This window comes from Gopherus flavomarginatus, chromosome 25, assembly GCF_025201925.1.
Source record: "Gopherus flavomarginatus isolate rGopFla2 chromosome 25, rGopFla2.mat.asm, whole genome shotgun sequence".
Taxonomy (NCBI): Eukaryota; Metazoa; Chordata; order Testudines; family Testudinidae; genus Gopherus; species Gopherus flavomarginatus.
This window is the reverse complement of record NC_066641.1, coordinates 14,924,404-14,943,957: the sequence shown is the minus strand read 5'-3', so window position 1 is coordinate 14,943,957 and position 19,554 is coordinate 14,924,404. Positions and strand designations below refer to the sequence as shown.

Below are 19,554 nucleotides of genomic sequence, written 5' to 3'. Positions count from 1 at the left end.
CCCTGCCTGCAAGGAAAACCCCGCATGCAGCCTGACGCTAACGAGCCCGCAACCACAACAGCAAAGCTGTGAGCACACGCAGGGGAGGGCACGGGGTCTGGGTGTGAGTCTTGCAAGGAGTTTTTATTAACAGCCAAACATCAGATCTAGGAAACAGGCACTGAGCTCTCCCTGTGTGTGTGTGAGTCAGACTATGTATGATAGACAGTCTGCCAGATTCAGCTGCTGTCCATCCCTTCTCTCTGAATAAAGGGGTACCTATGGGCATAGAGGGCACTTACAGCAATAGGCGGATTCCTTTCTCTGTAGGAATTGGCCTGTTGTTCCACAGGCAGGTAATGCCTTCTATGCAAAAGGCGAACATGCCTCTGCCCCGGGGCCTCTGACCCCATGCTGGAGGATGAGTTTCACTCACTAGTGAACATGGTTGGAATGATCCTGACTGTGCACCGGGCTCCTCCAAAGGGCATGAAACATTTGGTCAGGTCAGGCCAAGTGCTGAGGCCCTGCCTGCATGTTTACCCACCCTAACTTGGTTGGTTTCTGATGACATGGCAAGATGGTGAGAGCTGGAGCCTAGCGCAGAAATAATTAGCAGTGTCTGTGAAGTGCTGCTGAGTGCACCATCAACCCCCCCAGCCGCACACTGATCCTTCGGGGGCTTTCGAAGCCAGGCCCCAACCCACGGCGGTGCTCTGACAACACAGTCCAGGCCTACCCCAGTGCACCCCCATTCTGCCCCCTCCCCTGCTGGTCACCCCGCGGCCCCCATTAGTCCCCCTCCCCACTAGGGGTGCTGCAGGCCGCGAGACGGAGGAGGGGCCATTACGTCACGTCCTGCATGCGCGGGGACGCGCTGTACGGCCCCGGAAGTGACGCGGGCGATGTTTGGGCCCGGGCGCTGCAGGGGCCCGAGCGTGCGCGGAGCCGGTTTCCACCCTAGGAGTCGGAGCGGCCGGGAGTGCGGGGCGCTCCCCGCCCGGGCATGGAGGGCTCCAAGTCATCGGCCTGCACCATGCAGGTGAGCTTCGTGTGCCAGCGCTGCAGCCAGCCGCTCAAGCTGGACACGTCCTTCAAGATCCTCGACCGGGTCACCATCCAGGAGCTGACAGGTACGGGGGGTCCTCGGCGGGGAGCGGGGCGTGTCCGGGGGTGCCAGGGAAAGGACTCTGGAGGAGGGGATGGTATCGGGGTAAGCACAGGAGGTTTGGTGTTTTCACAACACTTTGCTGATCAGGCGGTTAGGACGATTCCTGTCAACCTGAAATGCCCTGGGGTGGGTTTAGGGCGGCAGAGAGGGGCTGTCTGGAAGGTCAGTAGGACAAGGGTTAACACTCTTCCCTTTGTGGAAGAAAACGGCTGGGATGACCACAAGTGGGACCTTGAGTATACAGCCCAGTTCTTTCAGAAACCTGCAGCTCTGTGAAATAGTTTCATTGTTTATCGTGCACGATTTCTTCAGTCCTCTAGTAATTGTTGTTCTTTGTTCAGCTCCCTTACTTACCACAGCTCCAGCAAAACCAGGAGACATTCATGAAGAAGAGACCAACTTAACAGAGGTAAAAGTTTTGGATTGAATATCTCATCATTCCTTTAGCCAAGGTCCTGTGATAAAGCTAGTTTATCATTGGGAGCCAAAGGTTAGCCTGAACTTTAAATTAATTTGTCCTGTGAGAATGATAATCCTTCTTTCGAGAGAGAATCCAAAAGGAAGCTGATTCTACTCTTTTATGTCATGAGTAACATTTGATTGGCTGATGGTGTACTGCCTTAATTTCTAGGAAGCCTTCACAGAAAACCGTCAGGATGGTGTATCCAGGAGATTCATTCCTCCAGCCAGGTATCACTTGTGTTTGCAGTAAATTTTCTGAAACATTGTGGGGGGTCTCATGCTTCTACATGTATTCCATCATGGCAGCTCTTACAGAGATGAAGGCATTGTGGCTGCTGGCTTCATTTCAGAATAAATCTTACTAAATCTTTATTTATCACACACTCCACTGTAGTATATGAAAGCCAAAAGAACTCCCATATGGGGAAGGATAAGTGTAACTTGCATGCTTTGGGTGTAGGTGGTTGACCACAGAAGTCATGCATTAAGCACAGATTCTCCCTTGCTGCAGTGAACTTCACCTAGGCTTATGCTGAGATCCTCAGCTTCCTTGGGCACTTGGAGTATTCACTGGATCCAGCAGGGTCCCAAAAGCTTTCTTAATCCATTCTATTCAGGACCTTCCTACTCCCACCCCCCCCCACCCTTTCATGTAGCAGCTCTAACTCCTACATTTGTGGTGTTCTTGGGACATTATTTACCACCTAAGGGATGGCACAGAACTAATTCCTGTGCACTGCCACCTAAGACTGCAAATCTCCCACTGACCTTCATGTAAGTTCAGTGTATAGATAGATAAACCTTTGTTCAAAAATCAAAGAGAAAGGACTGCACAAGACATCAGAATTAAAGGCACAGTGGAAGGGTCTCTGTGAGGAAGCTTTGGGACATGATATCCCAGTGAGAGAAATTCAGTGAAGTTCTGACATTCTTCATCAGTTCACAACTATAAAATCTCTTTCTCTTCAAGAATGATGTCAACAGAAAGTGCCAACAGTTTTACTCTGATTGGAGAGGCTTCTGATGGGGGCACCATGGAAAATCTCAGCAGAAGACTGAAGGCAAGTCTCATGCTGACAGACTAGAGTGACTGACAAAGTGTAAGTTCTTTGGGGTAGTTTGCGAGTTGGAGTTGTAACTCATATTTCTGGCCTCCAAATATTTGTGTAGAATAAAGGTAAAACCTTAAAATCTGTTCAGTTTATCAAGCTTGGGCTGTGAAAAATGGCACATTGCTGTTCTCTTAGGGGCCACAAGTCTGTCCATTGAAGACTTTGTTTTTCATTTAATATTGATCAGAACCTGGGGCTGATTCTAAATTTTCTATACTAAGAGCGAACTCTTTCTCTAGGTTACTGGTGATCTCTTTGACATTATGTCAGGACAGACAGATGTGGACCATCCTCTGTGTGAGGAATGCACAGACACCCTTCTAGACCAGTTAGACACACAACTCAATATCACAGAGAATGAATGCCAGAACTACAAGTGAGTGATTTATTACTGACCCGTTGTTGCACTCCATCATCGCTTCCAGTAGCCTTGGTCTGAAGAGCCGGGAAAAAATACAGATATAAAGAAGTCCCTGAACGGAGCATTTGGCAATTCTCCAAATCTCATCCTTTGAGAATTGCCTTAAGTATCCTTTTGTAACCACCTACTGTCTCCTGTAGACGATGTCTGGAGATCTTGGAACAAATGAATGAGGATGATAAGGAGAAGCTACAGATGGAGCTGAAAGAACTTGCTTTGGAAGAGGAGAGATTGATCCAGGAGCTGGAAGAAGTCGAGAAGAACCGCAAGATGGTAGCAGAAAACTTTGAGAAAGTCAGGGCAGAAGCAGAGAGACTGGATCAGGAGGAAGCACAGTGAGTCTTAGCCAAAGTCTGTTTCGTGGCAGGAGTGACAAATATGGACAAGTGGGTGTATCAGACTGGGTTGTGGGTAAACATGTACTGTACTTCTAATCACCCACAAATACTGGCTGGGTACAAGTGGTTTCCTCTATTACAAAACTGGGGATTTGGCACCTTAGTTAGTTAATGACTTGCGTCTCTCTCCACAGACAGGGTCTGTCTGGCGTAGTGGTGCATGTAGGAGCTGGTCTCTTGCTGTCCTGTTCTGTTGGTAGCTTTTTCATTGTTGCTGTTTGAAGGTATCAGAAGGAGTACAGTGAATTCAAGAGGCAGCAACTGGAGCTGGATGACGAACTGAAAAGCGTTGATAACCAGATGCGCTATGCCCAGATCCAGTTGGATAAACTGAGGAAAACTAATGTGTTCAATGCAACTTTCCATATCTGGTAATGTAAGCTCTGGGCTAGAGGGGCAGAGCTGCTGCAGCTTTCATGATTCTGCATTACAGCATCATTGCCAAGATGGCAGCTTGGTTTTTGGCAACTTAGGTGCTAAGCAGGGCTGAAATGTACTTCTTAGCTGAGAGCAGGCAATCAGATGATCTCATGGTGGCAACTGAAAGGGCAGGAAAGGAAACATGCTCTACCCAGGCTGTGGGAGGAGATTTGCAAATGTGAGAGCAGCTGGCAAGTGCTATCTATAGGCTGTCAAACCTGGGACCACGTGGAGCCCGGTGCTGAGCCCTAATTGAACAGCTCTGCGTGAGCTTTTACATTGTCTTTGTAAAGTTCAGGATTCAACATGGCAAGTGCAAGCTGCTCCATTGTCTTTGAGCTCCATAAAGAGACTTCATGGCTTGCAGGGTTATTGCTTTGCATTACAGCAGCAATGGGGATTAGGGCCCTCTTGTCCTAAGTGCCGTAGAGACACTCCCTGCCCCAAAGAGCTTACTTACAACTTCTCCTCGTAACACAGGCACAGTGGGCAATTTGGCACAATTAATAACTTCAGACTTGGCCGCCTCCCCAGTGTCCCTGTAGAATGGAATGAGATCAATGCAGCTTGGGGGCAGACTGTGCTACTGCTTCATGCCCTTGCTAACAAGATGGGCCTGAAATTTCAAAGGTAAGAGCAGTTCTTTATACACCTTGTACTAGCTATCGTACCATGGGAAAAGGCACTCACAGACTTATCTGCCTTTTCTTTCAGATACCGTCTCGTTCCCTATGGAAATCATTCATATTTAGAGTCCCTCACAGACAAATCAAAGGTAAGAAAATCCAAAAATAATCTGCCTGGAATGCTAAATTCCCTCTATTCCTGCTAATACGAGTGAGCAAAAAATGTAAATCCTGCCATTCACCGTTAGATCTTATTACAGGCTTAATACAATTGCTGCTGTAACTGCCTTACCTCTGATAATCATAGAACTGGAAGGGACCTCGAGAGGTCATCTAGTCGTCCCCTGCACTCTAGGCAGGACTAAGCATTATGCTTCGTGCTCCCCTGGGGGTGGGGGTTCAAAGAAGCAGAGGAGGTGCTCTGCTTTATTTAAAAGTCATTCTGGCCAGTTGAGGTGTGTCAGTGGGCTCAAGAGTCCTGTCCAGGTGGTGACTGGGATGAGTGGAACGCAATGTGGCTTGGCTCTTGAAGGCAGAGGAATCCCTAGGGCCCTGTCCTGCACCTGTGGTAAGAGTTTCTAAACTAGAGTCTCTCTTGGCTGTCTAGAACTAACTTCTCTCTTTTAGGAGTTGCCCTTGTATTGTTCTGGAGGTTTACGGTTCTTTTGGGACAATAAATTTGATCATGCAATGGTGGCATTCCTGGACTGTGTGCAGCAATTCAAAGAGGAGGTGGAGAAAGGCGAAACTCGCTTTTGTTTGCCTTACAGGTAAATGTCTCTATCTGAAGTGCTTCTGTAACATAGTGCATGTTAACCCATGCAGCTCTGCCAGTGCTCCTGCATCCTGAGCCATAGCATTCTTTGCTATTCCAGGCTTGTCTTACTTTTCAGCCAAATCATCTGATAGTTCTGTGCTTGAGTGGAGAGCAGTACAGAACCATTTCCTAGGTTCTCTCTCTTTTGACCTAAATGTGATTTAAAGCTAGTTACTCAGCAATGAAAGGCCACTGCATAGTTGTTTTTTAAAAGCTGGTTATTACCTTTGTTAAAATAGGGTATCAGACCATGTCTTAGACAAAATGTTCAGCGCTCATGTAAGATTCATAACTCTGAGATTAAAGGGTCTGAAAATACAGTACTTGGATACTTCAAATGTCAAACCCAACTATGGAAATAACTGCTTCAAAATCAGTCAAATGAAGCTAGCTTAAATGAAATAACACCAGAAGAGATTACACAGCATTAGCATCTTATCAGAGGTGACTATGTTGAAATGTAAATGTTTTAATAAACCTCTGTTTATATGATACAGAATGGATGTGGAGAAAGGCAAGATCGAAGATACAGGTGGCAGTGGTGGCTCTTACTCTATTAAAACACAGTTTAACTCTGAAGAGCAATGGACAAAAGCACTCAAATTCATGTTAACTAACCTGAAATGGGGTCTTGCCTGGGTTTCATCCCAATTTTATAACAAATGACTGTGTGTGTGCGCATGTGTGTGAAGAACTTGTTCTGAGGACTAGAGAGTATCTGATTTTTTTCCCTCAAGAATGTCATAAATTGTCACTTAATATTAACCAATACAACATGTTTACAATACCAAAAATCCACAAGACACTTTAAAATTTCATTTGACAAGTAGTGCATGGAAAAGCAATATGTAAAATTGTACTGTTGAGCAGAACAGAATATAATTCAGCTCTTTATGAAATAGCTAGATGGCAAGTATCTGTGAGTTTTATAGACAAGTCAGAAACTTGCTGTACAACACCAGTAGGTATCTGATGTAATCTCATTACAATTTAACAGAGAATGCAGTTAGAAAAATGAAATATTAGTGACACAGTGAGAACTGTGTTATGCGCAAAGCCTATGGAAGCTCTGTCTGATCACCCTAAATGGTGACTAATGCTTGAAACTTAATATCTTCTCTTTAAATCAGAACTGATGAGCACTTAATTTGGTGCCACTGAACTTTGAGGGTTTGATCTTGTTTAGAACATTGCCAACTATTTAACAATTTGTAACAAATATTTCCTGCAGCCTGTTACTGCACAAAGGTGCACTGAATAACACTGTAATAAAATACTTTGTATTCGGGACAAATTGAGTGCTTCCATTCCACATACACTTAACTACAGCATGGCATCCTGTGTACTGGTATGTAGATTCTGAATAGCTTTCCATCCAAGTAAGATTTAAATCCAGCTTTCAAAGCAGCTGGTGCTTGATTTGACTTGCATTTCCCTCCCCTGTTAACACTGGCAGACTACCTAACTGACTTTCTTTTCAGACTGGGGGGAAACTAGATCCGGGGGGCAGAAGGAAAGGAATATAGGAAGGAACAACCTTGATATTGTAAACTGTTCAAGACAGTCACTGCTTCTGCACAACAGCAACTGTGTGAAGAAAGCCTGGCCCGGCTTGTAGCACTTGTACACAGTAGAATGGTTTGTAGACTTATTGCTGCCGTTTCTATAACGATTTTTCCAAAAGCAAAACACTTCATCATGGCAGCATTTTACTCCAATGTCACTACATCAGTATAGGGGATACTTTGCAAAGGCCAATTTTAACAGTTTTAAATGCCATATTTGATAGCTGCTACGTAGCAACTAAACAAAAGTTCATCCTACATGAGTTACAAGTCAAAACCACCTGCATCTGTTACAAAGGATTAGTGGATGAAACATGGCTTTGAGGACACTGATACATGGGAAAGGTTGCAGTGGAAAAGCCAAGTTTATTTTGTAGGAGGTACAACATAGTTCTCTGAAGATCTAGTTCCTTTGTTCTTCCTTGGATTAGTGGTGCCAACACTGTGCTTCAGTATTGCATATGAAAACTCTAAAATGCTTTGTGTGGTAATACCAGTGATGCAGTTTAAATGCTCCACAACCTTAAAAAAAATTTTTCCTTATTTTCGGCAACAGAGCGGTAGTTCTAGATCTTAAATCTTTGAGTATTTGTAAAGGAAAATAAAAACATGAGTATAGTCGACCCTATGGCTCCAATACTGTACTATCTAGCTGCTATGGGAATACAAATACATTAAAAAAACAACACTAGCCCTCTGCAATTAGCCAATTGCGGATCCTGTTAGTGGAATCTTTCTCCCTTACAGGGGAGGAATATATATATATAAAGCAACTAACTGCTTCTGCTGTGAGAGGACAATTTTAAATAGGACCTCTCTTTTATACTATAAAACACAGGCTGGCTGTTTGTGGGAGATTTGATGCCTTGTGGGGTTACTCCCCTCCCCCGTTTCTGCCAGTGGAAGCCTTTGGATACAGCATATTCTAGGTGTAAGAAAGCTGCAGTCTTCTCAGAATAGGTTTGCAAAGTAATGAGACACTCATGTTAAATTCCCAACCTCCCCTTGCCCTGCAGTACTAATATATTGAAGGACTCCACCTTTAATATACTTCCAGTGCAACACACCTGTACTCTGTAAACAGTAAAAGATGCAAAAAATTTTTAGTTCATGTAAGCCTAAGACCTGCACTCTGTAAATCTTGTCTAGCAGTACCTGATTCCAGTATTCAGGGTTTAGTATGAAAGCGCTTGTGCTGATGATGCCAACTGCCAAGAGCATGAAATCTTCCTTTACTGACAAAAATTTTGCTCTGTATAATTAAAACAGTAGTAATATCTGCTTTAAAATGAAGCTCTTCTGTATTTCAACAGCTAAGTGTTGTAGTATTGATACTGTGTATTTGGAGGTAAACAATTTTAGTGGCATTTTAATGTAGAAACACACGTACAGATAAACACTTTTAAAAGCCACTTCAGGCTGATACTAATACCTTCAACTTAAAGTCCAATCTCCCACTACTGGCTACATTTTCTTAAAGATAAGAGAGATTCTCCCTGTCTGCCTATTCTACAGCAAAGTTGCTGAAGCATTTTGACTTTTCTAAGCATATGGAAAAACTGAGAACATGAACTGTAAAATGTTAGGAAAACTAGTATTATTTTGAGGAGTATGCTAATAACTCTTACTATACTTGGCACTTCTGTAGTATTTTGTCTTCAAAGCTCTTTTGAAAACACTTATTGATCAATGCCAGCCTAACAGGCAGGTAAATATCACTGTTCTGCAGATGGAGAAAGATGCAGTGTACCCAGGATGACAAATAGTCGCTATCAGAGCTGGGATCAAAACTTGGCAAATTAAGTTAGTCATACTTAGAACTGATTATTCCCAAATACTACTTACTATGGAAAGGAAGCAGTGTATGGACATTTTGTATACTTCTTGACATTTCATAGAATTAGCAACTTAAATCCAGAAACCTCAGTCCCAGATTCTTAGTTCACAAAGAATGGTCTGTTGAGTTGTATTGCAAATAACTGTGACTTGTATTTTCTCAGTATGCTGAGCACTTTCTCTAATCTGTATGTGCTGCATCATAATTTGTCAAATAGACAACTATGAAACTGCAACAGATGGATGGTAAAGGCACAAGAATATGTGACCCTCACAAGCTTTTTCCCTCCCCTCTGAGCATAAAATCAGTACTAGTTCAAATGTGTCCTGGGGCATAGGTGGTACTTACATCTGGAGTTCACTCGGTGTTGAATTCTCAATAGAAATCTTCAGTAAAGTATCATAGATGATGTTCCGCATAAGATAAGTTAAATCCAGTAGGTGCATGCACATCTTATGCAACTGTTTCATAGGAAGTAAGCAGCCATTATGTCCTAAAGTGGAGATTATACATGGTCAGCTATATATTTTCTGATCCATAAAACTAGATTATGAAAAGTATTAGCCATTATGACCAAGGCAGTTTTGTGTATTGAGTTCATGGCTAAGATTTTCAGTAGTGACCACTTTAAGGTGAGGTACCCAAAACTTGAGATTCCATAAAAGGGTCTGACTTTGCTCAGCAATTTCTGTCAATCAGGTCCCTTTAAAGGATCTCAAGTAGGACACCCAAAAAGTCGCAATTCACTTTGGAAAAACTGTGGCCTTATATAACTACTTTTAATAAAAATATTAGTCTTATAACAACATCTTACTAAACAGCCAAAAGACCAGTTACCCAGATGCATTTCTTCTTGGACGCTAACTGCGGGGCTCCTCCCTCTGTGATGTGTAAAGTTTCTTACTTGTGTCAGTGGTAGAAGGTTCTTGTGCAGATTTTTATCATTTGACAGGTAAAATGAGACCCAGGACTTATCCTAGGAAACACCCCAGGGTAAGGAGAACACTTCGAAGCTTTGGGCTTTCTGTTAATAATAACCACATGGGTGAGATTCTCTCTGTCACTTCATACTTGATTTTACCTCTACAACAAACCACTAATCTGAGATTGCTTGTTTCAGAGTTTAGTGGTAACTGCATTTAGTCTTTTTTAATTTCTACATAGTTTCTTCTTATTAATACTCTTACCTAACACCTCCAGAAGCAACTCAACATAGGCAAAAGGAGTCGGCACGTTGATCTGGAAGCATAGAGCCTTCAGAATGGCAAGTTCTGACTCCACCAAGTTCTGTTTTGTGTATGAATAGTCTAAGGACTGCAGAAATTTCAGAACTGTGTTATTGTTAATTATCTGGAAAAAACAGTGATGGGTTATTTTTAAAACTGCTGCTGTGCGTAAGAGGTGTTCTCAAGATCCCAGAAGTTCACCTGCATGATGATATGCTGTTAATAGTTTCTTTTTGAGCTGAGAACTAATAGAATTTTTGTTTAACTTGCCTTCTAAGCTAAAAATGGAAAATGCAGGTTGAAACTATTACTCTTTGCCAGGTAGTAGCACATATTGGGGTTTTGCAGGGCTGTGCCCCATTGGAGCAGAAATCAGGGATGCTGAGTTTGGGTATTTTATCAGTATAACTTTTTTGATTTACACAATATACACATGTCCTAGAACAGAAGTGGTCACACATGGCAGATAGGCAAAACCTTCCCCCTGCAATATCAGCCCTAACACCATTGTCCACTTCCTAGGAAGTATTTGTCCCAAGGGTCAACTCCAATTAGCGAGATTAAGGCAGAGAGAAAACTCTTGCTTGCAATATTTTCCTCAAAAATAAAATACATCACAATACTAACAACAACACAGCATTTCTTCAGACTGAATAGGGCATCACACACTAAGAAAATTAACTTGAAAAGCTATGTAATGGCATCATTTGGCAACTCCCTCCATAACAATCCTGGGTTTTGATATCATGGTATGCTTAACAACCAACTGGTACAGGTCATGGATACTTTAAATAATAAAATTATGTTAACGTCTTTCATTGTGAAGGTGCAGTATACAATTTCCAGAGGCATAACAGTTACTGTGCCCGAGTGCAAGAGAGTCTAGATCTCCCATGCCCAAATTATCCTGGATTACACAATCACTGCTATCCTTTGAAACAGTAACTCCTTTGGTGTGGAGTTTAGATAAGACCAAAATCTAAGTAAGAAAGAATATACTGTACTAGCTAAAAATCTGGTGTAAGAAAGTGGTTAGTTTGCTCACATTGTAGTGAAAAGAAAGTTTGCTTGCAAGCTGAATGCAAGACACAAGCCGCAGCACAAATGTGTCACATATCTGTGCTTTCAAAGTGCCCCAGATGTTGTCCTCTCCTTGTTCATTGTTTGTCCTTGACTTTTTGATAGAGTTATAGCTCTCTTCTACATGCTTAATCATAAACCTGCAAGGAAAAAAAAAGCTAACTATGTTAGGAATCATTAGGAAAAGGCTAGATGAGATGACAGTAAATATAATGGCACTATATAAATCCATGCTATACCCACACCTTGAATACTGCATGCACTTCTAGTCACCTCATCTCAAAGAAGCTATATTAAAATTGGAAAAGGAACAGAAAAGGGCAACAGAAATAATTAGGGGTATAGAATAGCTTCCATACAAGGAGAGATTACAAAGAGCGGGTCTGTTCAGCTTAGAAAAGAGAAGAGTACAGATACAACAGAGGTCTATACAAATCATGAATGTTGTGGAGAAAGTGAATAGGGAAGTGCTGTTTACCCCTTCACATAACACAAGAGCCAGGGTCACCTGATTAAACCTGCTGCCTATTAATTTAAAACACAAAAGGAAGTACTTCTTCACACAATGCATAGTCAACCTGTAGAACTCATTGCCAGGGAATGCTGTGAAGGCCAAAACTATAACTGGGTTCAAAAAAGGATCTGTAAGGTCCATCATTTGCCAAGACGGTCAGGGACACAACTCCATGCTCAGGGTGTCCCTAAAGCTCCAACTGCCAGAAGCTGGGACTGGATGATGGGATGGATCACTCAAAATTGCCCTGTTCTGTTCATTCCCTCTGAATCATCTGGCATTGGCCACTGTCAGAGACAGGGTATTGGGTTAGATGGACCACTGGGCTTGCCCAGCAGGACCATTCTTATGTAAAAGATCAGCTCTCAGAAAAGTTGCCTTTTGCTAACAAAAAGAAAAGTACTTTCAACATGTATTCAAAATACTTTACTCTCAATATACATACCAATTATGCTTGTAATTAAATGACAGGAAAGACAAAGCTGCAGCTATAAAGATACTCCATATCTTCAGCCTGAGCAGTGCAGAGTACATACAATATAACTGTACTACAGATATAAGAATTGTGTGTTGTCTTTGCTTGGGAAGTTACCTTTCAAATATTTCAACTGCTTGATATCGTGCAGATTGGTCCAGGAACCATTTTTCACACAAAAGAAATACAAATTCTGCAAAAAAGTGCAGTTAATCATAACTGGAACTGATGGATAAGATAGACACACTTTATCAAAAAATAAAAGTAACTAAGCGAGATGATAAGGAATCAGACATGCAAATTGAATCACTCTTTATAGAGAGGCCACAAATGGGAGTTTATGCAGAGGATAAACAATGAGGAGTCCTTGTGGCACCTTAGGGACTAACAAATTTATTTGGATGTAGCAGGGTGCTTACCCTGCTCCTGCCCTGAAGGGCTTAAAACAGCCCTGGGGGAAGGTTGTGGCTTGGAGCAACTAAGCTGGGCTGACCGGGAAGTGGCTGCAGCTGGGCCATGCCCCAACCAGACTACAGCTAACCTGTATAGAGAGGCTGGGAACCAGGCACTCAGAAGTCTCTCTCTAGCTATAGAGGGAGAAGGGCCTGGCTGTAAGGAGTTAGACACAAGGTACCTGAGTGAAGCAGGGCTGGGGAGCTCTAGCCTGGAAAGCCCCAGGCTGTGGCCTAGCATTAGGCCAACAGGTACTGGGGGGTTTGCACAGGGCAGCCCAGGGGTAGGCCAAGGCAGCAGGTCCAAACCCTCCTTGCCCATGATGAGTGGGCTAATACTGTCCCAGGGCATGGGGCTAGACAATGACTGGCAGTAGCCATATACTGAGGCAAGCTGGGGGCTCCCTGGGAGAAAGGGGTTACTGCCAGGGGGCAGCACCCCATGTAAAAGGGCACTGGGTCCAGGGAGGGACACGGGCCAGAGGACAGGCAGATCACTGGCCTGCAGAGGGCACTCCAGAGCTGAATCAAGCTAATTCCCAGAAGTCCCCAGCAGGAGGCGCCACAAGGGTGAGTCCGCTGGTCTACGTTGGGCATAAGTTTTGTTAGTCTCTGGTGCCACAAGGTGCACACATCAGGCACTCATGGCCTGTGGACACAGACACACAAACATACACAGGCTGACAAAGATCTGCATCTCTTACCCACTATCTGGGTCTCTTTGAAGCATCCTGCTTGATCTGACAGCTCATTCAGATATTGTTCATTTTCTGTAGCTAAACAAATTAAAGTATCTTCAATGATCTCGGGAGCAACAACTCCAAAGACTGGCTCCGGGGTGCGAAACCGGGACACTGCCTGTGCCTCTGAGCTCATCTCGGCACTTCTGGCCAGTTCTCAAACAATAAAATAACATTTGTATAGCAGTGCGGCTGTACCCACTACAGTAATTATTAGAGAGGGCACCGGGCAGTGCATGGGACAAGGCGGCGGTATAATCAGGAACTCTGCTATGGAAAAGTGACACCTCCTTCCTGTGGCCGTGCTCCCTGCGCGTGTTCGGAATCAGGCTGGTGTCAGTCACAGAGAACACCTACACTTGTACAGCCAGTGCTGCGGGGGCCATCCCAGCTACAGGCAGGAGAAGGGGATGTCAGTCGGCCCGGGGGCTCCCTCGACAGAACTGTGAGCTACACTCCAAGCTCCTCCCCACGGGCAGCGTGACCCAGGCCCCAGGGACGCCCCTGCATGGCCAGTAAAACGCCCTCGCTGCTGGCTACCCATGGGGAGGGGGTCCACAGTGCAGGCAGGGCTGCCTGTCCCCCGCGAGAAGCTGGCGGCTCACTGCTGGCCTCCCGCCCGACTCCCCGTCGGCGGCCCAGGGCGTGGGGGGCTGGAAGGGAGGTGCCAGCCCGGGGCTGGAAGGGAGGTGCCAGCCCGGGGCTGGAAGGGAGGTGCCAGCCCGGGGCAGGGCGTGGGGGGCTGGAAGGGAGGTGCCAGCCCGGGGCTGGGCGGGGGGGGCTGGAAGGGAGGTGCCAGCCCGGGGCTGGGCGGGGGGGGCTGGAAGGGAGGTGCCGGGGTGGGGCTGGGACAGGGCGAGGCGTGTGGGGGCTGGAAGGGAGGTGCCAGCCCGGGGCAGGGCGGGGCTGGAAGGGAGGTGCCAGGGTGGGGCGGGGCTGGAAGGGAGGTGCCAGCCCGGGGCTGGGACGGGGCAGGGCGTGGGGGGGCTGGAAGGGGGGTGTCAGCCCGGGGCGGGGTGGGGCTGGAAGGGAGGTGCCGGGGCGGGGCTGGGACAGGGCGGGGCGTATGGGGGCTGGAAGGGAGGTGCCAGCCCAGGGCTGACGGGACGGGGCAGGGCGTGGGGGGCTGGAAGGGAGGTGCCAGCCCGGGGCGGGGCGGGGCTGGGACGGGGCGGGGCGTATGGGGGCTGGAAGGGAGGTGCCAGCCCGGGGCAGGGCGTGGGGGGCTGGAAGGGAGGTGCCAGCCCGGGGCTGGGCGGGGGGGGGCTGGAAGGGAGGTGCCAGCCCGGGGCGGGGCAGGGCTGGAAGGGAGGTGCCGGGGTGGGGCTGGGACAGGGCGAGGCGTGTGGGGGCTGGAAGGGAGGTGCCAGCCCGGGGCAGGGCGGGGCTGGAAGGGAGGTGCCAGGGTGGGGCGGGGCTGGAAGGGAGGTGCCAGCCCGGGGCTGGGACGGGGCAGGGCGTGGGGGGGCTGGAAGGGGGGTGTCAGCCCGGGGCGGGGTGGGGCTGGAAGGGAGGTGCCGGGGCGGGGCTGGGACGGGGCGGGGCGTATGGGGGCTGGAAGGGAGGTGCCAGCCCAGGGCTGACGGGACGGGGCAGGGCGTGGGGGGCTGGAAGGGAGGTGCCAGCCCGGGGCGGGGCGGGGCTGGGACGGGGCGGGGCGTATGGGGGCTGGAAGGGAGGTGCCGGGGCGGGGCTGGGACGGGGCGGGGCGTGTGGGAGCTGGAAGGGAGGTGCCAGCCCGGGGCGGGGCGTGAGGGGCTGGAAGGGAGGTGCCAGCCCGGGGCTGGGACGGGGCAGGGCGTGGGGGGGCTGGAAGGGGGGTGTCAGCCCGGGGCGGGGTGGGGCAGGGCGTGGGGGGCTGGAAGGGAGGTGCCAGCCCGGGGCAGGGCAGGGCAGGGCAGGGCGGGGCAGGGCATGGGGGGCTGGAAGGGGGGTGTCAGCGCGGGGCTGGGACGGGGCGGGGCAGGGCGTGGGGGGCTGGAAGGGGGGTGCCAGCCCGGGGCGGGACGGGGGGGCTGGAAGGGAGGTGCCAGCCCGGGGCGGGGCGGGGCTGGAAGGGAGGTGCCAGCCCGGGGCGGGGCGGGGCTGGAAGGGAGGTGCCGGGGCGGGGCTGGGACGGGGCGGGGCGTATGGGGGCTGGAAGGGAGGTGCCAGCCCGGGGCGGGGCGGGGCTGGAAGGGAGGTGCCGGGGCGGGGCTGGGACAGGGCGGGGCATGTGGGAGCTGGAAGGGAGGTGCCAGCCCGGGGCGGGGCGTGAGGGGCTGGAAGGGAGGTGCCAGGGTGGGGCGGGGCTGGAAGGGAGGTGCCAGCCCGGGGCTGGGACGGGGCAGGGCGTGGGGGGGCTGGAAGGGGGGTGTCAGCCCGGGGCGGGGCGGGGCTGGAAGGGAGGTGCCGGGGCGGGGCTGGGACGGGGCGGGGCGTATGGGGGCTGGAAGGGAGGTGCCAGCCCGGGGCGGGGCGTGAGGGGCTGGAAGGGAGGTGCCAGCCCGGGGCTGGGACGGGGCAGGGCGTGGGGGGGCTGGAAGGGGGGTGTCAGCCCGGGGCGGGGTGGGGCAGGGCGTGGGGGGCTGGAAGGGAGGTGCCAGCCCGGGGCAGGGCAGGGCAGGGCAGGGCGGGGCAGGGCATGGGGGGCTGGAAGGGGGGTGTCAGCGCGGGGCTGGGACGGGGCGGGGCAGAGCGTGGGGGGCTGGAAGGGGGGTGCCAGCCCGGGGCGGGACGGGGGGGCTGGAAGGGAGGTGCCAGCCCGGGGCGGGGCGGGGCTGGAAGGGAGGTGCCAGCCCGGGGCGGGGCGGGGCTGGAAGGGAGGTGCCGGGGCGGGGCTGGGACGGGGCGGGGCGTATGGGGGCTGGAAGGGAGGTGCCAGCCCGGGGCGGGGCGGGGCTGGAAGGGAGGTGCCGGGGCGGGGCTGGGACAGGGCGGGGCATGTGGGAGCTGGAAGGGAGGTGCCAGCCCGGGGCGGGGCGTGAGGGGCTGGAAGGGAGGTGCCAGGGTGGGGCGGGGCTGGAAGGGAGGTGCCAGCCCGGGGCTGGGACGGGGCAGGGCGTGGGGGGGCTGGAAGGGGGGTGTCAGCCCGGGGCGGGGCGGGGCTGGAAGGGAGGTGCCGGGGCGGGGCTGGGACAGGGCGGGGCATGTGGGAGCTGGAAGGGAGGTGCCAGCCCGGGGCGGGGCGTGAGGGGCTGGAAGGGAGGTGCCAGGGTGGGGCGGGGCTGGAAGGGAGGTGCCAGCCCGGGGCTGGGACGGGGCAGGGCGTGGGGGGGCTGGAAGGGGGGTGTCAGCCCGGGGCGGGGCGGGGCTGGAAGGGAGGTGCCGGGGCGGGGCTGGGACGGGGCAGGGCGTGGGGGGCTGGAAGGGAGGTGCCAGCCCGGGGCGGGGCGGGGCTGGAAGGGAGGTGCCGGGGCGGGGCTGGGACGGGGCGGGGCGTGTGGGAGCTGGAAGGGAGGTGCCAGCCCGGGGCTGGGACGGGGCAGGGCGTGGGGGGGCTGGAAGGGGGGTGCCAGCCCGGGGCGGGGGGGGGCTGGAAGGGAGGTGCCAGGGTGGGGCGGGGCTGGAAGGGAGATGCCAGCCCGGGGCGGGGGGGGGGGGAGCTGGAAGGGAGGTGTCAGCCTGGGGCTGGCGGGAGCTGGAGGCCGCAGCAGCTCGGCTGCTCTGGGATACTTTTTCCCTCTCTCTACCCCGCCTCATCTCACATGCCGCCTCTCGGCCAATCACACGACGCCATAGCCCGTTGCCATCTGGTCACGTGGCATTCTCCCAATCCCTCGAGGCGGCTCGGTTAGTCACATCTTCCCGCCTAAAGCTCCGGATCTCGTGAAGTCACTGACCACCAATCACAAGAGAAGCTCAATGTCACGTGGTCCGCGTAACCAATCGGACGGGAGCACCTGGTCCCCTAGAGGTGATTGGCCAGAATCAGAACTTCCGCCGCCGTCGCGGAGGGGTACTTTGCCCTCATCGAACATGGCGGCACAAGCGTCACGTAGGCGGAGTCACGCCGACGCTGCTGGAGTGCGCGTTTGCTCGAGAAGGATATGACGATAGCCTCCGCGCTCCGCCCATTCAGTCACGTGGGCGCTGGGCGCGGCTCCGCGGGGAAGATGGCGGCGCCGCGGGAGCCGGGCCGGGACTCGGAGGCCGCGTTCGCGAAACGGATTGACCCGGCGCGGGAGCCGGAGCTGAGCGCGGAGCAGCGGCGCGTCACGCAGCGCGCGGAGGAGGCGCTGCGCCGGCGGCTCCGGGGCCGCAACCTGCTGACGGGGCTCGGCATCGGCGCGGTGGTGTTGGGCATCTGTATCCGGCCGGGGCGGAGCCGCGGGATCCCCCCCGGGGGGGAGGAGCGGAGGCGGGAGCAGCGAGGTCCCCCCAGGGGAGGAGCAGCGTCCCCGCGGGGGGGAGGAGCGGGGGTGGGAGCAATGGGGCCCCCCGGGGGGGGAGGAGCGGAGGCGGGAGCAATGGGGCCCCCCGGGGGGGGAGGAGCGGAGGCGGGAGCAACGGGGCCCCCCCGGGGGGGGAGGAGCGGAGGCGGGAGCCGCGGGGTCCCCCCCGGGGGGGGAGGAGCGGAGGCGGGAGCAACGGGGTCCCCCCTGGGGAGGAGCAGGGGCCGGGGCAGCAGGGTCCCTCCCCCCCGGGGAGGAGCGGGGGCAGGAGCAGTGGGGTCCCCCCCGATGAGTGAGGGGGTAGCCCCATGTAGCAGGGAAGGGCCACTGAGGGTGTTTCTGGGGGTGTCTTTGATTCCCCCCGTTTTCCTGAGTGGTCCTATCCCAGATGGTTTCACCTTCTACAAGATCTCCCAGGAGCGATTCCTGGACGAGCTGGAGCAGGAGGTTGAGGCTGCCCGGGCCCAGGCTGCCAAGACCCCAGTGAACTGAGACCCTGAGCAGGCCGGATCCAGCTGGAACTGATGCACGTGCCAGAGACCCTCAGCAGCCCGATTCCTCTTGGGTTGCATCTGCCTTTGACATGCCAGGCACTCCCTATGGTTAGCCGAGTCCCCCTCGGTGGAAGGGGGGGCTCCTCTCCCCTGTGCCCAGTGGGGACCAGGCTCCCGCCACCTCCAGTTAAACTTTCTCGCTGCAGTTGCAGACTGTGGTGCAACAGCACCAGCTTTGTTTCCTGATGGGCTCTTCTGCTATTCACCCCCTGCAGCAGATGGGCCAGGGCCTCAATAAACCTGTCTAAATGATTCACCAGAGTGGGCATGTGGAATGCCAGCCCTGGGCCTCCCCAAGTGGGGCCTGCTGGGAGGCACCTGAGATGGGGGTTGGAAGGATAAGTTTGGGTAAGTGCAACCTCCCTGTAATATCTTCTTGGTGGAAATACACTTGTGGGAGCTTAAAAGTCTGTCTTCCTGGTCTATCCCAGCAGCCCCTGGGTGGTTTGTAGGTATTTAAGAGCAAATAGAACCAAGGTGGTTGGTTGTCTAGGACCAAGTTTGTTGGTTGCGTGGGCTGAACATGGCTGCCTTGGGGCTGCATCATGAATTCCTTGTTTCCTAGTGCTGAGAGGAAGCTATGGGTGGTATCTGGCCTGGGGGTGCCACCCAATGTGTTTACCACCTGCAGGAAGAGGAGGATGGAGCATGGAGTGATTCTGCCCCAGGCCATGAAGAGCCCAATTATCCACTGACCTCAGCACATACCCTGTTATGTGGGAAAGAGCAGAGCCCTGGGAGAGGCTGACACATGGAAATGTGCCTCTTTGGCCTTGGGGGGGGGGGGGGGAGAGAGAGAGATTGAGTCCTGCAGGGACAGGCCTTGCTCAGCCTTTCTAAGCTAGAACATGGCTGCAGAGCTCCCTGGAGTGAGTTGTGCTGCACCTCTGGCTGAGCAATAATCTCCATGCCACTTGCAGCCTGGAATGGCTAATCTGCATTGCACCACTGTGGCCGGGACCCAGCCCTGTGGGGGAAGCATGGGATTGCCCAAGCCATGGTCCCTGGGCTGCAGTCATTTCCCCAGGTCAGTGTGTTGGAGGCACTGGGCTGCCAGGGGGTGGCCACTAGACCTGGAAGTCAGTGACTCATTCCTTAAAAAGTGATGCAACTGTGAGGATATGAATAAAACCAACTGTGGTGAGCTACTTGCATGGCCTCTGGCTAATGATGCCTGTGGGCCTGCTCAGATACTCTAGGGAGAGGAAAAACCCTGTAAGTGATTTGGGAAGGTGCCTATATGCTGCCTCCAGGACCCACTGAATTAGATACAAAGGTGCCGTGCTGCCCTCTGGGGGAAGAAGGCACAAACCACCACCCCTCACTGCAAGG

At 52.0% G+C, this 19,554-nt stretch overlaps 3 protein-coding genes across 4 annotated transcripts; 2 read left to right on the top strand and 1 right to left on the bottom strand.

Moving 5' to 3' along the window:
• Positions 1–881: 881 nt before the first annotated feature.
• On the top strand, positions 882–6,700 carry BECN1 (beclin 1). Its single transcript, XM_050934632.1, has 11 exons — positions 882–1,112; positions 1,492–1,559; positions 1,782–1,840; positions 2,583–2,673; positions 2,964–3,100; positions 3,286–3,480; positions 3,768–3,914; positions 4,444–4,593; positions 4,678–4,738; positions 5,217–5,359; positions 5,904–6,700. Exons 1-11 carry the CDS (start codon positions 986–988, stop codon positions 6,070–6,072), a joined length of 1,347 nt encoding a protein of 448 aa, XP_050790589.1. The 5' UTR covers positions 882–985; the 3' UTR covers positions 6,073–6,700.
• A 617-nt stretch (positions 6,701–7,317) lies between these two features.
• CNTD1 (cyclin N-terminal domain containing 1) lies at positions 7,318–17,299 on the bottom strand. 2 transcript variants are annotated; one of them, XM_050934647.1, is made up of 7 exons: positions 13,260–13,782; positions 12,221–12,296; positions 11,080–11,254; positions 9,996–10,158; positions 9,157–9,301; positions 8,127–8,223; positions 7,318–7,493 (listed from the first exon to the last, which is right to left on the bottom strand). In XM_050934647.1, exons 1-7 carry the CDS (start codon positions 13,429–13,431, stop codon positions 7,338–7,340), a joined length of 984 nt encoding a protein of 327 aa, XP_050790604.1. In that variant the 5' UTR covers positions 13,432–13,782; the 3' UTR covers positions 7,318–7,337. The 2 variants fall into 2 exon arrangements, with proteins under 2 accessions (XP_050790604.1, XP_050790603.1); XM_050934646.1 differs by lacking the exon at positions 7,318–7,493 and adding an exon at positions 16,982–17,299 and having other exon boundaries at positions 7,540–8,223; positions 13,260–13,451.
• Positions 17,300–17,308: 9 nt separating this feature from the next.
• Positions 17,309–18,474, top strand: LOC127040479 (cytochrome c oxidase assembly factor 3 homolog, mitochondrial). Its single transcript, XM_050934682.1, has 2 exons — positions 17,309–17,582; positions 18,057–18,474. The coding sequence occupies exons 1-2, from the start codon at positions 17,324–17,326 to the stop codon at positions 18,158–18,160; spliced, it is 363 nt and encodes a 120-aa protein (XP_050790639.1). The 5' UTR covers positions 17,309–17,323; the 3' UTR covers positions 18,161–18,474.
• The last annotated feature ends 1,080 nt before the right edge of the window (positions 18,475–19,554 follow it).